This window comes from Cupressus sempervirens, chromosome 11 (genome assembly GCF_028749045.1).
Source record: "Cupressus sempervirens isolate cs-2001-9-10 chromosome 11, ASM2874904v1, whole genome shotgun sequence".
Classification (NCBI taxonomy): Eukaryota; Viridiplantae; Streptophyta; class Pinopsida; order Cupressales; family Cupressaceae; genus Cupressus; species Cupressus sempervirens.
Window position 1 is genome coordinate 436,143,068 of NC_143128.1, and position 23,696 is coordinate 436,166,763.

At 35.2% G+C, this 23,696-nt stretch overlaps 1 protein-coding gene across 1 annotated transcript in view; it reads right to left on the reverse strand.

Annotated features, from left to right (window-relative positions):
- The window catches only part of LOC149530293 (uncharacterized), an 89,914-nt gene that overhangs the window by 41,606 nt on the left and 24,612 nt on the right, over positions 1-23,696 (reverse strand). The window contains exon 2 of the mRNA XM_089811449.1: positions 18,027-18,551. Within this exon, the coding sequence (XP_089667575.1) occupies positions 18,027-18,551 (525 nt within the window). The remainder of the gene's footprint in view (positions 1-18,026; positions 18,552-23,696) is intronic.

Here is a 23,696-nt window from a genome sequence, read left to right on the forward strand (position 1 = left end):
TTATACGGTGATTATATTATCCATAATTGCATAATTAATATAATTGTATTATCAAAACCTTTATGTTATCTATATCAGCCTGAAGGAATCTGACCATAGCTACAATAAAATTAACACTCTCTCTTATTAAGGAGGAATCCTTCTCAATATCTGAGTTATGTCGTAATATCCACCATGGCTACTCCCGAGGAGTAGGCCTATCATGGCTATTCCAATGAATGAAAATGCAAATGAATGCAAGTGCTCATCACGGAATTACTCAATGTGATCTTGCCATCTCATCATTATGTTCACCAAGGACTCCTAGAGGGTGAATAAACATAAGTGCTAAGGCATGGAGCCTCTCACATGACATTCACCATAGCTACTCCCAAAGGGTGGATCCATCATGGCTACTCCAATGAACAGAAATGCAAATAAGCACGAGTGTCCATCATAGAATCACTCAACATGATATTATCTCATCATGATGTTCATTGTGGCTATTCCCAAAGGGTGAATAAAGTCATGGAGTCTTTCACATGACATCCACCATGGCTACTTACTCCTAGAGGATGGAACAAGGGCTCCCACCTCAAACTTCTCTCTAAGAAAGAAGAATGCATTAACAAGGCCTTGCACCTTAAACTTCTCTCTCACAGGGAAGAATGCATTAGCAAGGGCTTGCACCTCAAACTTCTCTCTCACAAAGAAGAATGCAGCATAGTACATCTCAAGAAGTCACTGATACTGAAACTCCCTAATAGCAAGGGCTTCATTCTCCAAAATTCCATACTCATCTTCAAAATGCACAAACTTTACTTTGGCAAGGGACTTGGCAAGAATATCAACCATTTGATCATCAATGCCAATATACCTCAACTGAATAGCATTCCTTTGCACCACATCTCTGATATAGTTATATTTGATCTCCACATGATTTGACCAGTCATGAAATACAAGGTCAGAGTCTGCATTACTCTTGGTGAATCCCAAGCTCACCAAGTATCCATCTCACGACCTAGGTGTCTGCATAAAGGCCTTGTAGCCTAAATACATGGCACTCAATCCCATGAATCACAGTGCTCTTACTGCTACAATTTCCTGATCACTAGAGAGACCATCTTGACATGGTCTACTCCCTTTGAACCAATATGACCAAGATCCTCTAAAGTCAACTGAAGCAGATCCTCTAGTTGCTCCCTTTGTCACAGAAGCATACCCTACTCACATGATCCCAATCATGGAAGATATCTTACAACAAGAGAGACTCGTCATCTAGCATGATCCACATACAGCTAAAAGTGCTAGATACAAGAGCACCTTGGATTTACTATCATAAGATTGACTCTTAGACCAGACAGGTAAATATGACAATCATGAGATTAGAGCAAAATCTTCATGCAGTCTGCTTCCTCTGAAGCTCAAGTTCTTGCATTAATCTCCAGACTTCCTTGTCCAAGGTTGCCTCTAATGACTTGTCAAACTCCAAACATGGATCCCTGTATCATCTGTGCAACCAGACACGTGTTCATTGTCAGCTACCAGAATGATCAGTGACTTGTCCATTGGCTCATTCAACCAGTAGAGGTGCTCAATGTTGTTGCCACTCCTGGAATGCCAACATCATAATCATCATCTGTTGTTGTGGCAAAAGAAATGGACTAGCTATCTTCATCTTCAATATCAGTAATGTCACGAATTATACTGTTGCCACCCTTGGTTACAACTCAATCACAAGAGTCTTTGAAGCTATGAAGCAACATCATGAATATACTACAGCTTTGCAACTCAAAGTATTGTGCAAAGTCAAGATAAATTGGTGAAGTGCTACTTCCAGCCAAGAATGCCAAAGTAAGGAAGAATGGTCTTCGAATCACACAGAAATCAGAAGAGTCTCCAATACAAGGCCTTGAATGCAGAACAACTTTGTTTGAACAAATCTCGCTAGCAGAACAACTTTGTTTGAAATTCCGTAGAACACACATGTTGCTGCACCTCCTGCCAGAACTAGTAATGCAGTGATAATAAATCATGGTTGTTTCCAACACTCAGCGCCACATCACATATTGGTAATTACTCCTTATAAAGATCTACCCTCCACCTAAGATTTAAAGAGCTAATGAAACTTGACCATGCTGATGGCAAACTTAAAGGAGGTCAGCCTGCATATAGCTGTGCGCACAGAGGCAGATATGTGCCAATCCTTACTAAAATAATTGCTGAACTTCAGATTATCTTATGGTGAATTTCTTAGATTTACGCATTCAATTGATCCATCAATAAAAGCAACAGAGATGTTTTATATACTTCAAAGCAAGCAATTGATCCCGTTAATATGTAAACAAAACTACAAGATCTTCATGCCTGTGATTTCCTGTGACTTTCATGGCTTCCCTCACAAAAGTAATTAATACAGGCACACCATTCTCCAAGCCCCCTGCAAGTCCTGTAGAAAAATCCACTAAAATCCAAGCACAGGTGTTCGGCCAAAGAAGGATCTCTGTCTACAAACAATTGTACTCCCCGCTATAATTTGGCGATAAGATTATTTAATATTTATGAAATTCCTAAAACTCCCCAGATTATATCTGATGAATTGTATCAATTCATATATTTTGGAATCTTATTTTATCTCTACCAGACCTTATTCAAAAGAAAGGAGCTTTATCAAAATATCTTGATATTTACATCCACATGGCATATATAAAACTTAAACTCCCTCATATACAACCTTAATCAAATTTCGGCTGCTAATAGTAGTGTGACTTCAGCTATTATTTTTATATCAAATCAACGGCAAAGTTTTTTAAAGTCTTAAAATAAAATTCTGCAGGATTTCCTACAAATCATCCTTTTTGTTGCGACTCCACCCAAAACAGCTCCGATAAAGTCTTTCATGCCCTGCAAATGAAATGACTCTTCAACTCCTACATTCAATGCAGCATATCATAAATGTTCAATTAGAATGTTTGACCTAAACCATGATTTCTTCCCTTACGAAACCACTGCCAAGCTTAGTATTAGAATGAAGCCATCTGCACCACCGTCATTGCCTTATAGTATTCCAAATGCCACCAGTCAACTGTGAAAATATAATGGCTTGCAGGAAGTCTGACACAAGGAACTCAAGGGACATGGCAAATGAGAGCACTGAGAATGGATATACACATAATTTTCTCTATACACAGCTATCATTCGAAGTTTTTTGACAGTGAAGAACTAACCAATGAGACTGGTTGAATTTATAAATCTATCCCAGACAATAGTCCTTGCTGATGTTTGGTACTCACTTGGTAACTAAGTCACAAGGTTCGAGTTTGAGTTCGTGTTCGACAACTATGAAGTTCGGATGAAGTTCGACAAGTTAAAAAAAATGAAAAAATTCGACCATAAAATTTGCCTTATGTTTATTAATATTCAAAATATTAATAAATTAATATAATAATAAATAAGTTATAAATATACAAAATATTAATATTTTAACTTTAATAATAAATAAACATAAAAATTATTAATATGTCATTCTATTTTTCTTTTGATAAATAAAAGGAAAATATTACAAATAAAGTAATATAATTATTATTAATAAATAAACACAATATTAATGTTTTAATAAATATTACAAATAAACTTATATCTTTAAATAAACTTAGATCATTAAATTAACTTACATCTTTAAATAAATCACATTAAATAAACTTAAACTTTTAAATAAATCTTCAAAACCTAAAAAACTCAAATACGTTATAATTGATTCAAACATTATAATTAAAATTGTCATGGACAAGATAATTTTGTGAAATGTTGAACAGCGCCATGGAGCCACGAGCAGCAAAATAGCCTGCAAGAGAGCCACGAGCAGCTGAGGAAACACCAAAAACGTTGAAAAAAAACTGCTAAAGAGCCACCAAACACCATTAAAAAACCACGAACAAGAAGCAACGGAGGCTGGGAACATATGAATATAGAACGTCGGACCAAGCAAGCAATGGCTGTCGCAACTGAACATTGCAAGCAAACAGATCTAATATATTTGCCGTAGTTTTCCGTCAATGACAGTATTCACTAGATCGATGCCATTTCATTGAACAGGGGCAATATTTATTATTTTTTCTTGTTGAAAACCCTTTAAACGATGCAATAAAAAAAATTCCAGATAAAATGCTGTACGAATTTATGGCAAACTTTTATGAATTTTTAAATTTTTTTACAGGTTCGCTGAATTTCGAACTTGGAGCTGAAAATTTGGCGAACCTTGTGACTTAGCTTGGTAATTCCTTCCTTTAAATTAATCAAACTTTGCTGCAAATACATTAGTAAATCCCCAACTTACGATTTCCTTTGAATGATTATTTTGTGTGATAAATATTTCAATGCACCATTATTTTAAATATCCGGCAGTCCCCAAAATAATATTCCTTGATAAAACAATTATGCATTATAACTGTTAGTAAACAGATTTGTCCTCTCCAAAACACCTTCACAAATGACTCTCAAATACCCAAGAGAAAGACAAACTCTGAAACCAACAATAGAGTCACTTGCACTTATCTTGTCAAGTGCTCTCTGAATTTTGAAATAGAGGTACAGCTCCCTCCTTTTGATTCAAAATAATTGATTTTTTGATATGCCTTTAACCAAAAGGCAAAGAAGGAACACTAACATTCATTCATCAACATGATATCAATGTGAACCTTAAATTAAACAATTTGAAAGGAAATCAAATACATAGCACAGAGGCTATCTAATCAATCTTCCCATCTACAGAGAAATGAAATGAACTATAATATTCATTTTGTGTATTTGGATGAATAAAACCTCAAGATTTTATCACACACCAAAAACCTTAATAAATGAGAGCAAGAAGTTATTTCAAATGTGACCATAGGATCACTTCCAACCAAGAAAAATAAATTAAAACCATAGGATTTCAAAGTAAATCCCTCTTTATTTCAAATAAACCAGCAAACAACCATATGATTATTTGCCCTTACATCATAAAAAAGTTGCAAAATAAATTACCTCTGTTCTTTCCCTTCTCTATTACAAATCTTTTTAGAATCCCAATGCCTTCCCTCTTTCTAAAAAATGTACAAACATCTCTCTCTCGAGAAGAACCCCTTACAATTCAGTTTTCCCTCATTAAATAACTTGGCAAAGAAGTTTGGCAACTACCCCAACTTCTTACTGAAACAATATTCCCATTACAATGATAATTAATTCTCTTAAAGAATTAATTATTTTAAATTTTCCAATTTACCCTATTTTATTTCTCCCCGCACAAGTTTGCCTTAAAATACAATAATAATTAATTCTTTTAAAGAATTAATTATTTTATATTCTCTCTTTTTACTTTATCCCTCAACTTCCACATTTCCACCTTCATGCTTTGATTTTTTAAATATTAAGTGCAATAATTACTTTGCACTTTATATTAACGTTAATTCTTAAAGAATTAACTCATTTCATGTGTATCAACTTTCCCTTAGAATTATTATGTGAGAGATTAATGTCATATTGATAATCAATTATTTTGCATTTAAAAATGATAATATTTAATCTTTTTAAAGACTTAAATATGATACAATGCAAAATAATTTATAGATGATAACCTTTAAAAGCTTACCATATTTTTAATTCTCACATAGTTGAGTTGGAGAGAAAAATTTAGGGATTCAAAACCTTAGATAACATTGGCTCTTTCTGGGGGCTGCACACTGTGCCAGGGTGCAAAGAACTCCAAGATCTCTGTCTACAGCTATAATCCAGTACTTTATCCATTGGGTGTAGAGTCATCATTCCACTATTTCTATATTTGTGATAAGAAATATTAGGGCAATTCTGAGTGGTATCCATTATTGTCACAATCTTCTGACTACGGGGTTGATTCTTTGAGTTGGTGTGCTGCCATGTGCATTGGGGTTATCCTTTTGACATTCGGCATCTCCTCATCAACTCGAAGTTGAAGTGGCTGCAAAATCACTTCAACTTCCACTTCAGGTGTCCCTATAACAACACTAAAATGCACTCCAATTATCAGATGTCTGTCTGGGTGTTTGTCTTTGACACTAGAAATGGGAATATATCCTTTCTGATTCCTTGTGTTTTTCTACTTTGATCCTTCCAAACGTGTTTACGATCTATGTTTAGACAATCCTCAAGTATTCTCTCCTCAAAAGCCTTTACTAGGTATAGAGGCACATGAACATCTCCTAACCAGTATCTGTTTGTGCCTTCTTGGGGCTCTTCAACCTTTCTGCCATGTTTGAGAACAGAAGTCGAAATATCCTTATGATTTCCAAAATCCAGCATATACTTCACCTCTCCAAATTCATATTTCTTCTCACAAACAACAGTGATACCAAAAGCATCAGCCTCCTTGCCTACTGCTACTTTACCATCTTGAGAATGATCTTCAAGATTTATAAGATCATCCCATTTAACATAAGCATCAAGATATCTAACTTGAACTGCAAGCTATGCCACACTTGTAGCCTTTTCTACAGCTGCTCGCCAAACATAGTACCTACTTTTTCGAGGTATATCAGTACCTTCTGCGTATGAAACTCCAGGTATTCTTTTTAAGCCACCTTGCGGTCCAGTTCGCTTTGTTGTAGCACATGGTAATACACCTTGCTGGAAGACTTGGTAAGATACCTTCCCACCTCTCCACCAATAAATTCCAAAGCCTCCAGAATTTTTTTAAATTAGTCAGTTATAATGGGAGCAATGTGTTTTTGTTGCCGCCTTCCACTGCATCCCCGCTTTGGAGTTGGCATTGAAACACTTGCACACGGGACTCAACTTCTGATTTCAGTTCTTCTCGCTCCCTCTCAACACAGAATTACACTTCTACTTTAGCAGCTTGTCGAAGCTCTTTTAACTTGGTCATTCCACTATCTATATTTGAATATAGAAAGCGCTCCATTTCATTTGCATCGTTCACTATCTTTCTCCATACAGAAGATGTGCCATTCCATAATTGGGAATCGACATATCTTTGGATGTATGTTGCGTTGTGTATCTAGAAGATGACGTCGATGTCCAAGGTGTTGTTATCTTTCAAAAAGACTTTTGCCATCACTCGAATGAATCTAGGGTTATGAAGTCGCAGACCATAAGTTGCCTTAATTATGCAAACATCGGGTAGAACAATGGAGTCTCAGTTGCACCAAGGTAACAATCTTCTTCATGGAAGTAGTCACCAGTATATAATATGTGCACCACTACAGTTTCATCAAATACGTGACAACATCAACTTTGATAATATTCACCAAATACGTGACAACATCAACTTTGATAATATTATCTCCAGAACTGGCCTCTAATTATCTATTATCAAGGAACTTTCGCATCGTATTAAAAGTCAGACAACAATATAATTATCAAAACATCGTGACATGTTGATAACGTTGGACTTAAGGAAATTTTGCATCAACTCATAATATGCCCTCTGGATCTGCATAGCTATCTTTCAAGCCTCCAAAGGATGATCAACATCTCTCCATGAAAATTGAATGGTAATACATCAAATTTGAAGTGTCCCATCTCAACAGCTTCATCACGGACATAATTAGGGTTTTCAATTGTGTGAGTGCCTTTTCCAATCTGAACTGTTTCTTCTGATTACCTTGATGGAACTCTAATTTCAGAGTCTCCATTTAGGAAATATGTTTGGAGATTGATGAAGGATTGTATAAGAATGTCTTGGTATACAAAAACCCATTTCGTAGAAAAGATTTCACTCTGCTCTCCTTGCAATCAAAGGTGCTTCTCTGTGGAGGTCTGTGTATGATGAGTATAAGGTCTCCAGTTGCATGAACCAGTCATCTAAAAAGAAAACATGACATAGCAGATATGGAGATTTAGAACAAGGGGGATTCAGAGATTTATGTTCGCACATTCAGGCTTGCTGTCTCTATTCGTTAGTAGTCTTTCCTTGCATATTCTTTATTGGTATTTCATATTACAGGCTTTCAATCTGAAGATGTTAGTTACCATACTGGTAAAGTCATGCACTATAACTCGAAGTTTATATCAGATGAACAATGATGAGGGCAAAATAGTCAAATTTCATGTACAGGCTTCAAAGACTTTACATCAAAAAATAATTCCATTTCATGATGAATGGATTTTATAACATATTGCTGAAGAATATGTTTTGACAAAATCATTATCACAATAAGAAAAATTTAAACTGTGCTTATACTAGTCAGCATATGAAAGGAGTGATGTATTCACTTCAGTCTGAGGCAGCAGTATATTCCTTCAAATCATAGAAATATGGTGCATGTAGATGGTTACATGGATTCAGAACAGAAATGTGAACTGTTTAAGTGTGATGTCAATCTCAAAGCAGGAGGCATGGATGTTAAAAGACATATCAGAATAGACTGACAGTATGTACAGATTGGATTATGCAGAGGCAGCAATATTGCCATTTCTGAAAGTTGCCCAGTTGCTGATAAATTATATTGATGAGTTTGTGCTATAGAGAATGGTAAAATAAATACATCAGATCAATAAAATAATCAGGATTTGTTTTGGGTGTGACTTAGGCTCTCAGTTATCCTTACCAATGCTCAATTTGTGGGCTCTATCTTGACACTACTCTCTACAATCAGTCTGGTCTTAGCGGTTTGTGAGACCAATGTGGTGGTTGGAATAATGCAACATGAGTTATAGAGATCACATAGCCAATATCACTGGGCAGAGGTTTCTATACTTATGTTTGCTGTAGTTAGGTATTGCAGAGGCTATTCAGAAGAAATTAACACAAATAAAACCCAGTGTGTATGAAAACAGTGAGATGAACAATTTAAAGGAGGAAACATTGAAGCATCAGTATAACCTTGGGAAACACAGAACCTCTAACCATAACACATATGTGTCTGGCCCACATGTTATGCAATATGGGGATGTCAGTGTCAGCAGAGAGCAGTTATATCTGTATATGGGATCTGACGCTGCAAATGCTAATGCTATTTTGGCCCCTGAGAACAATTTACTGCTATTTGAAGATATGGAGGCAAGAGCCATAAATCAATGAGATGCAAGTATTCTTTTCTTCCGGCAAAAGTATGGAACTCCAAAGGGACATCTCCAAAAGTTTGGTATTCATAATGTTCATCTTCGCAACTTTGAGAAGTATGTATTCCAAGAAAATCCACAGGATCAGAAGGAACAAATAAGAACAACGCTATGTACCTTTGCAAATGCAATATATGTGCGGATACTGTATACACCTGGATATGCAAGGTTGAAGTAAAGTCAGAGACGTTTCTGAGAAATCGTGCTGAAGGAAGAGATGATGTGTGCGATGAAGTGCCGTCAACAACTAAAAGGACAAAGCCGCTAGGGCATGGAGATCTTCATCAATGAATGAGGAGTTTTGATTAATGTTATATATGTCTAATGTTGGTTTGTTTTGATTGCAGGTCTGTGTGCTGTGCGATTAAGGAGAAAGATTGCGTTTGAAGATTTGATCACGGGAATGATGCAACCAGTCTTTATCTAAACCATATTAAATTTTTAACTATTGGTTAGTTTTCTTTATGAAAAGGTGTGACGATTCAGAAAAAACAAACTGACACCTCTTGTGGGTTTATAAATATATGAAATGTAAAAGCCATAAAAAGGGGGGATATAAGACAATTCAATATTCATATTTTCAATTTTTTAACTATGCTATATTTTATGTTATATTATATTTGTCATTTGAAAAGAAAATGACCTTTTGAACTAAGCCTGTGGATGGTGAATTATGGAATAAATTCTTGTGCGATTTTGGAGTTGAATTATATTGGATGGATCACCTATAGGAAATGTCTCCAGTACGATTTTATTTCTGGATCAGTAAGAAGTATTTATTTAATTTATTTGCATCAAAGTTTTAAATTTTTATTAAGTTGTGTCCTTTATAAGTGTTTTTTACTATTTTCTATAAATATTTTAATATTCGGATAAGTGGACTGGATCATTATTGCATTTTAAATTTGATAAACATAGATATTGTGAAATGTTTTATTATTTCCGTATTTATGTCTAATTTGTCTCCGTAAGGATTAAAGTGCATATTAGACTAATTTTAAAATTGCATTTAAATAATTGATCCGTCGCGTCTGATGATTAAATTTGTTTATAGTTTGAATATATTAGACTTTATAAAGTTGTACGTTTCAACTAATAATATTGACTCTATTGCCCATTTAATTAAGCACTGGTCTTTTATTCTTGATTCATAATCCATATGCTGGCAAATATTTCATTTCTTGCCTTTGAAGAATTAATATATTCATCTGTTGCATTAATCTATATTTATTCTTTATTCAAAACATTATTTCAATCAATTACCTTCATTCTCAATTCATAAATCGCAAGTTTGAAGTTTTCAATAATTCTTGCCATTTTGAAAACTTCTGTTGTATTTGCATTCTAACTGATCTGCTTTGAAGCATCTTGGATATAAAGCTGTTGTCCAAGATCAGGGACACCCGCCTCGGTTTTGCAGAACCGGAACTGCAGGGAACTTGGACCGTGTTGTTCAGTTCCGTCAAGTTGGCCTTAACCGATTGGATATCCCAGCATCGAGCAAGCAAGGCTCGTAGGATTCCAATCTGTGGTTTTGGGAACCAACAGAATTGGGTATTTGATCGAGGAAAAATGTGATGTTTATTTTTAGGGGGCCGGCAGGCCACCCAATTTCACTTTGCATCATGCTAAGCATAGATGCTTGGTCTGCTCTTCCAGAGATAACTGAGATCTCGCTATGCTCACAGGGAGCATACGTCCCCAGCAAGAGCCACTGATGGAGCCTAAAATTTGTGTCTCCATTTATACGGTTACTGAAATGTATCAGACATCATTACAAAGATAGGATCGAGACACTGTTCGTGGAAGTAGAACTGATGGTCTTGGAGGACAAAGGGTGCTTAAAAAATTGGATCTCTCATTACCTGAATGAAAATATGCTACCATCTGCTTCAGTATTCTTTCAATATTCTGGAAATTATCAACAGTTTTGTTTCCTTCCAGCCATCACCTTCAGTTTTGAAGTTACATCGGGATTGGTTAATTGTCTCAAGATATTGGTTGAATAAAGGGAAATATGTATATATTATGCTGGTTGTTTACAATGAGATTATTAATGGTTATGCAGTGATAAGTCTAAACAAGACTCAAACACCCAAGGCATGCCTTCAATGGAGCAACAACAGTCATATTCGGTGACAATTAGAAATGAATTTGGCATATGCTAATTTTAGTTTTTTGTGAGTCCAGTATTTATATTTGCAGTTAGAGGCAACAACAACTGAACTGAAGTAGTAACTAGAAACTTTATCTGTATATGAATTACTGCCCAGAAAAGGTTATCTCCAGCAACCAAAGAGTACAATCAGCGCATGCATATATGCAAGTCTTCTTAAGATGTGGCAAAGTATCTACCAAGCAAGCATGAATAGATCATGATAATCATGTTGATGAATAGCAACAACTGAGGAATGGAATTATAAAGACTATTTTGAGGTTTTAATCTGCCGTCCTAATATTCATCTTGACTGTTGACTCATTCAGATCTCATGGAGGGGCCTTCTGACCAACTTTTCAGGGTTCCTTTCCGATGATCTTAGCAATACAGACACTACTGGTGATGAACCTACAAAGCACAGACTTCATGTGGTTGGTTTCTTGTACAACTTAGTTCATAAGGATAATATTTTAGTTATCAGCCTGAGTAATGGCCAACCTTGCTATCAGTTACTATGATCTATTGAAAAATGAGGACCCAAAGCATAATAGCATTTCAATTATTTGTAGATTTACCTTGAGCATGCTGGTAGCATTTTTTATTTATTTAAGCAATCTTTGGAATGAATCATACGAATGAAGTGACATGTTTCAGCAATTGGAAACAAGACATATAATGAGTGTTGGACGGGTTGGGCACTACTTGATTGATGAAGATCTGTATATTGTTTTAAGCTTTGGGAAATGAATTCAGAGAGTGCGTTCAGAAATTATCTACCTTTCCTTATTTTTGCCGTGAGGCTCCAGATTCAAAAGGGGCAGGTTTGAAATGGTTACATGGCACACTAATCATTCCATGAATCCTCTTGACTGTACAGGAGCCTCCCAAGAAAGGATTCTATATTAATAGCCTGCATTTGATAATAAGTATCTAATGTTATTGCTATTTGTTGCAGGTGAAAGGATTACACACGGATCACGTATTAGCACCTGGAGTCGCACTATTCCTGTGAAGCCCTTTTACAATTAAATATAAAGCTCATACGAGAGGAGAAGCCCTTGCAGATCTGAATTGTGGAGTCACCAAGCGTATGATCAGAAAGCTATATAAAATGAAACTTTATGTCTTCAGAAACGATAATGCAGATTAGATGATTCCCGGAGCATAAATTTGTGTGTCCAGATTGAAGAGTTTAAAAATATATGCTTGTGCACCGAAAGTCTTTGTTGTATCTTTCTATGGTGAGGAACGATATACATTGATGGCCTGAGAAAGAATGCGAGTTTTCCAGGACTCAATCTTTGAATCGGGTTTGCCTCTCTCTGTGTCGATGGCGTCCATAGGGCCTTCAGTGCCCTTTGTGTGTTTTGGCAGATTGCAATTGGATGAAGGAAGTCATTTGACGGGTGAAGAATTGCGCAGGAGAAGATGAAATAAACGACGCCCAAGAAATATAAAAGAAAATAGTCTAAAGTGCCGATTATGTTTGGGTTCAAATAAAATTATATATCGGTTAGTTTACCCAAATAAAATTAATTTGGTTAGTTTTTTGTTATGAAGGGATACGATGTTTAGTATAGTAACCGGCACCCTTCTGAAGCTTATAAATATGAGATGTAAAAGCCAAACCAAAGAGAGACAATATTCATATTCATACTTTTAACTTTTTTTCCTTACCTATGCTTTATGATATATTATATTTTTCCAATTGGCGGAGAAATGGACTTTTGAACTAAGCCCGTGGATTTGAGCTAGTGAGTGGATTTTGTACAATCCGGATATGTTCGCAATAGATGGATCTTCTGTAAGGAATGTCTCTATTGTGATTCTATTTTCGGCATTATTATTTATTTTATATTTCGGAGTTTTAAATTATTATTAAGTTGTGTCCTTTGTAAATGTTTTTTATTTATTTTCTATAAATATTTTAATATTGGGATAAGTGGATTGGATCATTATTGCATTTCAAATTCGATAAACGTAAATATTGTGAAATATTTTATTGTTTCCGTATTTATGTCTAATTTGTCTCCACAAGAGTTAAAGTGCATTTTAGAGTTATTTAAAATTGTGTTTATATAATTGATCCATCGCATTTGAATTATTAAAATTGTTTATAGTTTAATATATCAAACTTTATAAAGTTGTACGTCTCAGCTTATAATGTTGACTCTGATTGCCCATTTAATTAGGCACTGGTCTTTTACTCCTAATTCATAATCCATATGCTGGCAATTGTTTCATTTCTTTCCACTAGAGGAATTAATATATTCAAATGTATTAATCTATATTTATTCTTTATTTAAAACACTAATTCAATCATTTACTTTTGTTCTCAGTTCATAAATCGCAAGTTTAAAGTTTTCCTCTAATTCTTGCCATTTGGAAAACTTTTACTGTATTCACATTCTAATTGATCTGTTTTAAGTGTCTTGGATTTAAGTGTTTTGTCCAAGATTAGGTACACCCGCCTCGGTTTTGCAAAGCCGGAAGCGCAGGGGATTTAGATCACATTGACCGATCCCGTCAAGTTGGCCTTAACCGGTTGGATATCCCAACATCGAGCAGGCAAGGCTCATAGGATTCCAATCTGCGGTTTTGGGAACCAACACACCTAACCACATAACAAGGGATGGTATTCGGTCCATGCTTGTATTTCACATATGATTCAAAGCTCCTCCTCGGCTGAATATAGGCCAAGCACAACTTTAATTGGAAAGATCCATCCATTCATGGGAATCTATAGGGCGATCATCTTCATCTGTCTTGATCTGAACTTTTGAAACTGCATGCTGAGATTTAGAATTGAAACTTGGATTTGAACTTGGATAGTTTCAGAACATGGATTGACTCAAGGGAAGGGAAAAATGCAAAGATGATGCAACTTTATTGAAGGGAAACACCAACCCAAACAAAAACAAACACAAGCCAAAATTTGCAAAAAGGAAATGAAAACTCTAAAAACTTAAATGTGACCACTTACAAGCTGGGAAAAGTATGAGCCCTTCCGAACCAACTTTGGATATAATGGAAGAATTTTTTGCACACAAGTGAGCAACATGGCCGATGTGATCTTTAACTCATGTATGGAAAATGAATGCAGAGGAGGGAAAATAAATATAGATTCAAGATTTTCTTCCACATTTCTCAAATCAATATTATCTTTTAAAAAGATAGATGGAATGTCAACTATTTTTTTCATACCTTAAGTCCTTTGATTTTTGGATTGCTCATTTGGTTTTTTCATTGTAATTTGCTGCACCAATTCTTCCTCTTGAAGAGAAGGGAAATGATTTATAAGAGGCTGAAAAACATGTGAATCTTTTTCTTCCTCTTGATTGTTCATTGAGTCCTCGTCAAGAGCATTTTCTAGTCCATGCATCACTTCACCAATTTCTTTTTCTTCAAACATTTTATCTTCCTTTTCTGCTTCTTGGAAATCGTTTGGCACTTTAGGCTGTCGTAATACTTCATTAGTCTCCAAGAGATCAAACAACAATAATTCATAATTAACTTCATGCTCATAGGAAGAGCCATCCAAGCATGCTGGTAGACATTGCATTGTGTGATCAGTCATACTTTTAGAAGAGCATCTGTCATCAATCATTTCTTGTGTGTGTTGATCTTTCAAACCTTCCTGAACAATATTAATTGGTGACATATCAATAGCAGTCTCAAATATAAAAGAATCAAATTCTGCATTTGAAACATCCTCCGATAAGTTTTCATTTGATCTTTCACCCTCCAGACTTTGTTCAATAGGAGGTATATTAAGGCCAATTATTGAGTCAGTTGATTGTGTGGCATTTTCATCATCGTAATCAACTTGTAGATGGTAGGCTCCAACTAAACTACAGGGAGTGCTTTCAATCACAAGAGGGATTAAGTGATCTTTTTTATTGAAAACTGTTAGACTTTGATAAGTAGGAGGTGCTGGTTTAATTGCTTTGAGAATGAGCCTTTTCTGTTTAGGCTTTTCCTTTAGATAATTCTGTTGTTCACAAAGATAAATTCCTGTCTGTGTAATTTATTTACACTTCATTCCACTTAGAATCATGTCATATTCCAAACTAATAGCCTCCCTTTGTGCATCTTACAAACTTTGTAATTTTAATCGTAGAAGCAAGAATTTAACTTCAGTTTGCATGGCAGCAATAAAAACACACAACTGATTGTTTTCAGTTGGTTGGCTAGTTAAGGGTATCTTACCAACAGTTCTATTCAATCTATCAATAAAATCTCTCATGACTTCCCCTTCTTTGATCTTGATTTGAAAGAAATTTAATAACATCTTAGCAACATCAACCACAGGCATAAACCTTTGTAGAAATTTTACACCAAGATCACTCTAGCAAGTGATACAACCATTTGGTAAACTCTAGAACCAATCTGCTGCACTTCCATTGAGGCTTCCAACAAATAATCTAACAAAGACGTTCTCTTCTTGCACACCAAGAATCCCGCAAGTAACTGTAAATGCTTTGATGTGATCACTAGGGTCTTGGTTTGTGTCACTAGAAAACTTGGAGAAGTATTCGTTTGATCTTTAGGGAGGGCTGAATATTGGGATAAAGAAAATGGCCCAATTTGAGTCCCCCATGGTTAGGTTGCAACCAAAGCTATAACACCAAAATTCTTTCACCAAAATGAATTAGAGTAGCCAACCTCTGTCCTCAGGGGGGTACCTTCAGATTTCCAAAAAAAGAAGAGCACCGGAACTTGCTTTCTTTCCCCAATGGAGTCGCCAAAAACTGTTAGTAAATAGGTTTGTCCTCTCCAAAACACCTTCACAGATGACTCTCGAATACCCAAGAGAAAGACAAACTCTGAAACCAACAATAGAGTCACTTGCACTTATCTTGTCAAGTGCTCTCTAAATTTTGAAATAGAGGTACAGCTCCCTCCTTTTGATTCAAAATAATTGATTTTTTGATATGCCTTTAACCAGAAGGCAAAGAAGGAACACTAACATTCATTCATCAACATGATATCAATGTGAACCTTAAATTAAACAATTTGAAAGGAAATCAAATACATAGCACAGAGGCTATCTAATCAATCTTCCCATCTACAGAGAAACGAAATGAACTATAATATTCATTTTGCATATTTGGATGAATAAAACCTCAAGATTTTATCACACACCAAAAACCTTAATAAATGAAAGCAAGAACTTATTTCAAATGTGACCAAAGTGACCATAGGATCACTTCCAACCAAGAAAAATAAATTAAAACCATAGGATTTCAAAGTAAATCCCTTTTTATTTCAAATAAACCAGCAAACAACCATATGATTATTTGCCCTTACATCATAAAAAAATTGTAAAATAAATTCCCTCTGTTCTTTCCCTTCTCTGTTACAAATCTTTTTAGAATTCTAATGCCTTCCCTCTTTCTGAAAAATTTATAGACATTTCTCGAGAAGAAGAACCCCTTACAATTCAGTTTTCCCTCATTAAATAACTTGGCAAAGAAGTTTGGCCACTATCCCAACTTCTTACCAAAACAATATTCCCATTACAATGATAATTAATTCTCTTAAAGAATTAATTATTTTAAATTTTCCAATTTACCCTATTTTATTTCTCCCCGTACAAGTTTGCCTTAAAGTACAATAATAATTAATTCTTTTAAACAATTAATTATTTTAAATTCTCTCTTTTTACTTTATCCCTCAACTTCCAATTTTCCACCTTCATCCTTTGATTTTTTAAATATTAAGTGCAATACTTACTTTGCACTTTATATTAACGTTAATTCTTAAAGAATTAACTCATGTGTATCAACTTTCCCTTAGAATTATTATGTGAGAGATTAATGTCATATTGATAATCAATTATTTTGCATTTAAAAATGATAATATTTAATCTTTTTAAAGAATTAAATATTATACAATGCAAAATAATTTATAAATGATAACCTTTAAAAGCTTACCATTTTTTTAATTCTCACATAGTTGAGTTGGAGAGAAAAATTTAGGGTTTCAAAACCTTAGATAACATTGGATCTTTCTGGGGGCTGCACACTGTGCCAGGGTGCAGAGAACTCCAGGATCTCTGTCTGCTGCTGTAATCCAGTGCTTTATCCATTGGGTGTAGAGTCATCATTCCACTGTTTCTGTGTTTGTGATAAGAAATATTAGGGTAATTCTGAGTGGTATCCATTATTGTCACAATCTTTTGACTGCAGGGTTGATTCTTTGAGTTGGTGCGCTGCCATGTGCATTGAGGTTATCCTTTTGACATTCGGCATCTCCTCATCAACTCGAAGTTGAAGTGGCTGGAAAGTCGCTTCAACTTCAACTTCAGGGGTCCCTATAACAACACTACAATGCACTCCAATTATCAGATGTGTGTCTGGGTGTTTGTCTTTGACACCAGAAATGGGAATATATCCTTTCTGATTCCTTCTTTTTTTCTACTTTGATTCTTCCAAACTTGTTTACGATTAGTGCAACTTAAGTTTGTTTCGTAAGGATTAAATTCTGAGTTACAAAAGTTCTAACTTAATAACTGCATACCTATCTAACTCTTGATGTAACAAATTTGTTTAAATCTCTTGTGTATGTAAAGAATTATAGATACCTGGCAAATACTGGAAAGTTCACTTTCACCAAGGCTTTTAGAATTTATTTTCTTTTTTTAGTACAATTTCATTATCTTGAAGAATATAATGTAAAGGTAGCTCAGCATCTTAAAATTTAAAAGCCAATTCCATAATCAAATTGACCTTTCAATCACAATAATTTATTGCCATGACAGAATGAAAAAAAAAATCTAAAGATACGAACTTACCATTGGATCAAATGGCTTGCCAACAGTCTCTACTGCTGTTACACGCAACGCTTTCATGATTTCCACAAACTGTTTGTAGATACCCTGGTAGCTTTTATCAATCTTTTCTTCCCCTTCTGTTTCTGTCTTGATCTGGGCTTTGGCTCTTTCAAAATTGTCCACCATAGGGAGCAGACTCTCAATAACTTCTCCTTGGATGTTAGATGCCAAGGTTAGACGTTCTTTATCTGACCTCTTCCTGAAATTGTCAAAGTCTGCATTTAGACGAAGGAATCTTTCCTTTCCTGCTGACAGCTCTTCTGATAAAGTAGCAATCTGGACAGACAATGAGCTCTTTTCAGCCTCAATCGCCTGAAGCTGTGACTCTATGCCAGCAGCTTTAGTATTGTCGCCTTCTTCAATGGCTTCTTTGTATGCCTGGATCAATGTAGGTAGAACTGAAGTGGGTTTCTGTTCTACAGAGTCATTCTTGGCATCTTCTGAATCACTTTCCTTCAGTTCTTCCTCTCTTTCTTCCTCTGCTTGCTGCAGCACAGAACAAGATAAGAAGATAAGATTGATAAATGGTAACCTTACTTTCAGAAATATTTTAACATTTTCTCACACCACAACACAAAAAAATATACATCAGTGATTGGGTACTCGTTTCTGAAATATTCTAAAGTCTGTCATGCTCAAATGACTTGTTTGATTGGTGCTAAGAAGCTTAGCACTTTTCTTATATATATTCAGCTCCTCACTTATGGTTGAAGGAAATCATATCACCAGTTTATGTAGGTATGATTTATTAAATAAGAAAATTTAGTGTATAAACAAAAGAAGGTGGCAAAGAAGCTATCCTTGTCAAGATGAAAAGATTTTTAAAAATATCTAAGCTAATATTAAATTCTAAAGTCTAAGCAATTAGGGCAACCAATGGAAGATGAGCACCACCTTCGTGATTTTTGCTGAATTATGCCTGGCATAATAAGCACATCAGAAGAACTTCCTAAATCTCAAAGAAATCGATTTTTCAATTGATCCTTGTATAGAGTAACAATATTCAAGCAATGAGTTTATTATGTTTGAGGGATTACAAAATGAAAACTATAAGAAAATGGCAGGCACATCAAAAGGAGGGCTTCTCAATCTCGAAAATAGCTCTATTCTTTAGGTTGTTTGAGTCATGCATTATTTTTGAGGCATGGTGATCCAAACCTCTTGAGCTCCTCCTATCACCCCATCTATCTGATTATAATAGAACAATGAGGACAATACATGCGACATTTCCACAATGGTTTATGAAGCTCCTTGACCAATCAAATTTTATACGAGCATTCTCCGCCTTATTCTGAATTAGCATTGCGTAACTGACCAAAATCACATGGCAATACGTAGAAAAATTCTGAGAATGTGGAAATAAATTTAACAAAAGCAACATCATTTGTCTATCTCCATACAAACGTCCATATACATCCCGTCTTTATAGTGATCCTCCTAGGAAGTGGTAGACTATGGGCCCAAGACCCCATAAAGTACATAGTCTGTTTTGAGCTCAACAAAATACTCACACAAGATGAACCACTTCCAAATAGCCTTAACATTGATATACCACATTATGAAATAGAATACAAAATTTCCTCTTTGTAATTCTCTCGTTTGTTTTGATGGATGAGCTCCACAAGGTCTACCGACTCTACAGGCCTGATTTTGTGTTTTCTAGATTTCTTTCTATGTTATAACTTATTCTAGAAGAACCCTGCTCAGAGTGCATGTGATGGTAAGCGCACAGCCTATTTTGTTATCACAAAATATTGCAGCCAATACACACATAGTGAGCCACTTCCATGTAGCCTAAACATTATTACACCAAAGTATGAAATGAGTAAATTATTCCCTCTCTGCAATTATCTCCTCTGCCTTGGTGAGTGACCTTCAGAAGGTCTACCACCTCTCTATAAGCCTGCTTGTGCATTTTTCTGAAAGTCTTTCTATGTTATTCCAGGACAACTATCCTTAGAGTGCATGTACAATGCCCTCACTGATTTTTATGAGACTTTTGCTTCAGTTTCCGCTCTCTCCCCCCTTCCTTAAGCCTATGAGCCATCACATTTATAAAGTATGGGGCTAGGGATGTGAGCTCCCACAAGCGTGTGTAGCCCAAGAAAAGTTAGGTTCCTCTTTTGGTTCATGCTCTCCCTCAGCCCATAGAATTGTAGGGGTCCCTGCAGCAGCTTCTGCATAATGACTTGTTACCGTGCAGACAGGTGGAGGAGTGAAGGAGAAAAAGAAGCCCGGGATGGACCGGTAAACGGAATTCCCTACGCTTACCCCTACTATTTTAAGGGGAAGGTGTAGGATGTAAAACTCTGCACAAACTTTCTATCCAAATTGTAACCAGAATTAGGGAGTAGAAACTGATAAAAGATAAGCAAATCACTAAATTGATAAAATTTGGGCATCGAAATAGATTTCCAAAATTGACATTTCTCATTATTCACAGTTTCCATACCTAAAAAAAGCCATATGACCTGCCCTTCTACCAATCCCGCATAGAAGCCACAGTAAAACAGAACAGGTTTCCTAAAATTACAAAGATCACCTTCGAAATGACAGTTTACAATTGCTGTGAACAAGACAAACCATCTTCACACAGTATTAGCTTAGCACTATTATAAAACAACAAGATTCAAGGTCCAAGAAATGAATGTTTGTTTCTGAAACTAAGTCACGGGATTCGCCAAATTTCATCTACGTAGTTCAAATTTCAGCGAATATTATCCCTTTCCGAACTACATCCGAATTTTATGATATTTATTAAAATACTGTTATTTATAGCATATTATTTTATTTGATATAATATTGAGCTATTTAGTTTAATTATTTATCCATGTCAAACTAACTTTACAATTTTGTGGACATAATACTAAGTACTCAAAATTAATAAATTTATATTAGTTAAATTTAATGTCAATTATTTTCCGAATTTTTACCCTTGCTGGATTTCATCTGAATTCTATGATTGACGAACTTGAATTCAAATTCGAACCTTCTGACTTGGCTCTGAAAGATTCTCAGAGCCATTGTACACCTACATTTGATTATACATCTAGATCTGTCTCAATCTTTGTTTGGCAGTAACATCCAGAAAGTGCATGGTTAGTGATGGATTATTGTTGGCCCTAATTTTTTCAAGGGACAAAAATTCAAACTTTTGTATTGAACCCATTATGTGGCTAGTCAAGCACATGTGCATTGGCAACATTGCATTTCCAGTCAATTCACGTTACCTTTGTGGCCTATGAATTCACTCCAAATTGACCATATGAGCAGTCAAAATCTGTGAATTATGAGGTTTTTGATAAATCTAGATCAGAGGTTGACTGCTCCATCTACACCCATAAGGAAGCGTAAAATTAATAAAAACGTTTCTTGGGTTGATTGGAAAAGGGTATGAACAAAGTGAAACTCGTCGACAAATTATTCCAGCTAGAAATCTTCTCCATATTCCAAAACAAGAATTGATGATCCTCTACATTTCACTGAATAAAGGCAAGGGCATGATTATAGGGTCATTGGGCAGTTTATCCAGGTAGACAAAATGCCGATAGCAAACTTCTGTCGAACTTTGGCAAGTCCAATGAGGTACTTCAAATGTTCTCATCCGTGTTTTTGAATAATTGCCAATATTTATTAAAACAATGATGGAATTCAACACCGATAATGACATGACATTGGATGATTTTCTAAGCTGGCTAAAATTATTAAAACCCTGATGTATTCTCCACAAAAGGTATGTAACTATAACTGATTCAAATGGTTTTAAAAGCTTCATTTTCTTAATTCCTTAGAACACATCAACCGAAGCAGTTCTAAATACTTTCAAGAAAACATTAGTCATGTTTAAAGCTCCTGCGCAAAATTAGAGCTCTCAAACAAGTTTTGAACAAACATTAAGGCATCTTGGGAAGGAGATTTTTATCAGTTGGAAGTGCTCAATGCAGACAAGTGTGTCAAATGTGGAGGCATCAATGATGCATGTAAACTATGTGATACACCCTCATGAAAGAGTGAATTATTATCCATCACCAATGTAGACAAGTTAGCTAATTTTATTACAAAGTCTATGTATTCATTATGAAGGAGTCACTTATTCCATCAATGATTTTAAAAAGGTTGCTAAAAATTGCAAAGAAAGGCGATTATTTAATAAAAATTGATATGGAGCATTTGGCAACCTTTCCAAAGATGTCTATAAACTCCAAACCATTGAATGTAGAAAAATAGTTAAATCAGCTAGTTGGCTCACTTTGATCAATCCATCTAATTTTACCAGGCGTGTTCAAGTTGATTTTGAATAGCATTTAATTGGAAGCAGAGTAGTGAAGAGAAGTTGGTCCTTTTAGTGTGTTGTTCAAAAATTCACAATTCCAAATAAAGTTGTAGAATTCTCTATCCTATGGCCAATTCGGTAATTTGGAATAGTTTTCAAAGTCGCCAAAGTTGCTGATGAAAACAATGTTGTTGAAGGTCAGCATTGGTAAGTTTGCCTTCTAATAAAAAGGGCCAAAATGAAAAGTTAGTTATTATAATTAACTAAGTTAGTTATTATAACTAACTCAAAGAAATCATTCTTCTAAATAACGTGATGTCTAATAAATGATAGACCTGTGAGCTACTTCTCTACGAAATGCAATCATGGAATGGACTGTCAGCAAGAATTTGCGAAACTAGATTTGTTGAAAAAGCTTAGGAAACCCTCAAGAAAGAGCAGATGGCAGGTATTACAGTCCACCATATTTTCACAGCCTCGTTGTCATGCCAAGCAATCCATCTTTTATCTGTTGGAAGTGCACAATGTAGACAAGCATGTAAAATGTGGAGACATCAACGATGCATGTAAACTGTGTGATACACCTTCATGAAAGAGTGAATTATTATCCATCGCCAATTTAAACACCTTAGCTAATTTTATTACAAACTTGATGTACTCATTATGGAGACCGGTGACTTAAAAAGGTTGCTCAAAATTGCAAAGAAAGGCCACAGTTTAATAAAAATCAATATCGAGGCTACCTCTCCAAAGATGTCTATAAACTCCAAAGCATTGAATGTGGAGATATAGTTATATCGGTTAGTTGGCTAATTTTAATCAATCCATCTAATTTACCAGGCTTGCTCTAGTTGATTTTGAAATATCATTTAATTGGTAGCAGAGTAGTCAAGAGAAGTTGGTCCTTTTAGTGTGGTGTTCAAGAATTCAAAATAACGTATGAAGTTGTAGACTTCTGTATCCAATGGCCGATTTGGTAATTTGGCGTAGTTTTCAAAGTCACTTAAGTTTCTGATTAAAACAATGTTGTTAAAGGTCAGCATTGGTAAGTTTGCCTTCTAATAAAAAGGACCAAAATGAAAAAGTTGGTTATTATAACTAAAATAAAACATTATTATAAATGATATGAAGTAAGATAAATGATAGACCTGCGAGCTGCTTCTCTACGGAATGCAATCATGGAATGGACTGTCAGCAAGAATTTGCAAAATAGATTTGTTGAAAAAGCTTAAGAAACCCTAAGAAAGAATAGATGGCAGGTATAAAGCACAGTCCATATTTTCACAGCCTCATTGTCATGCCAAAATGGCAAACTTGGAACAATGAGAACGGAGCATTGGCATCCACCATCAAGTGCA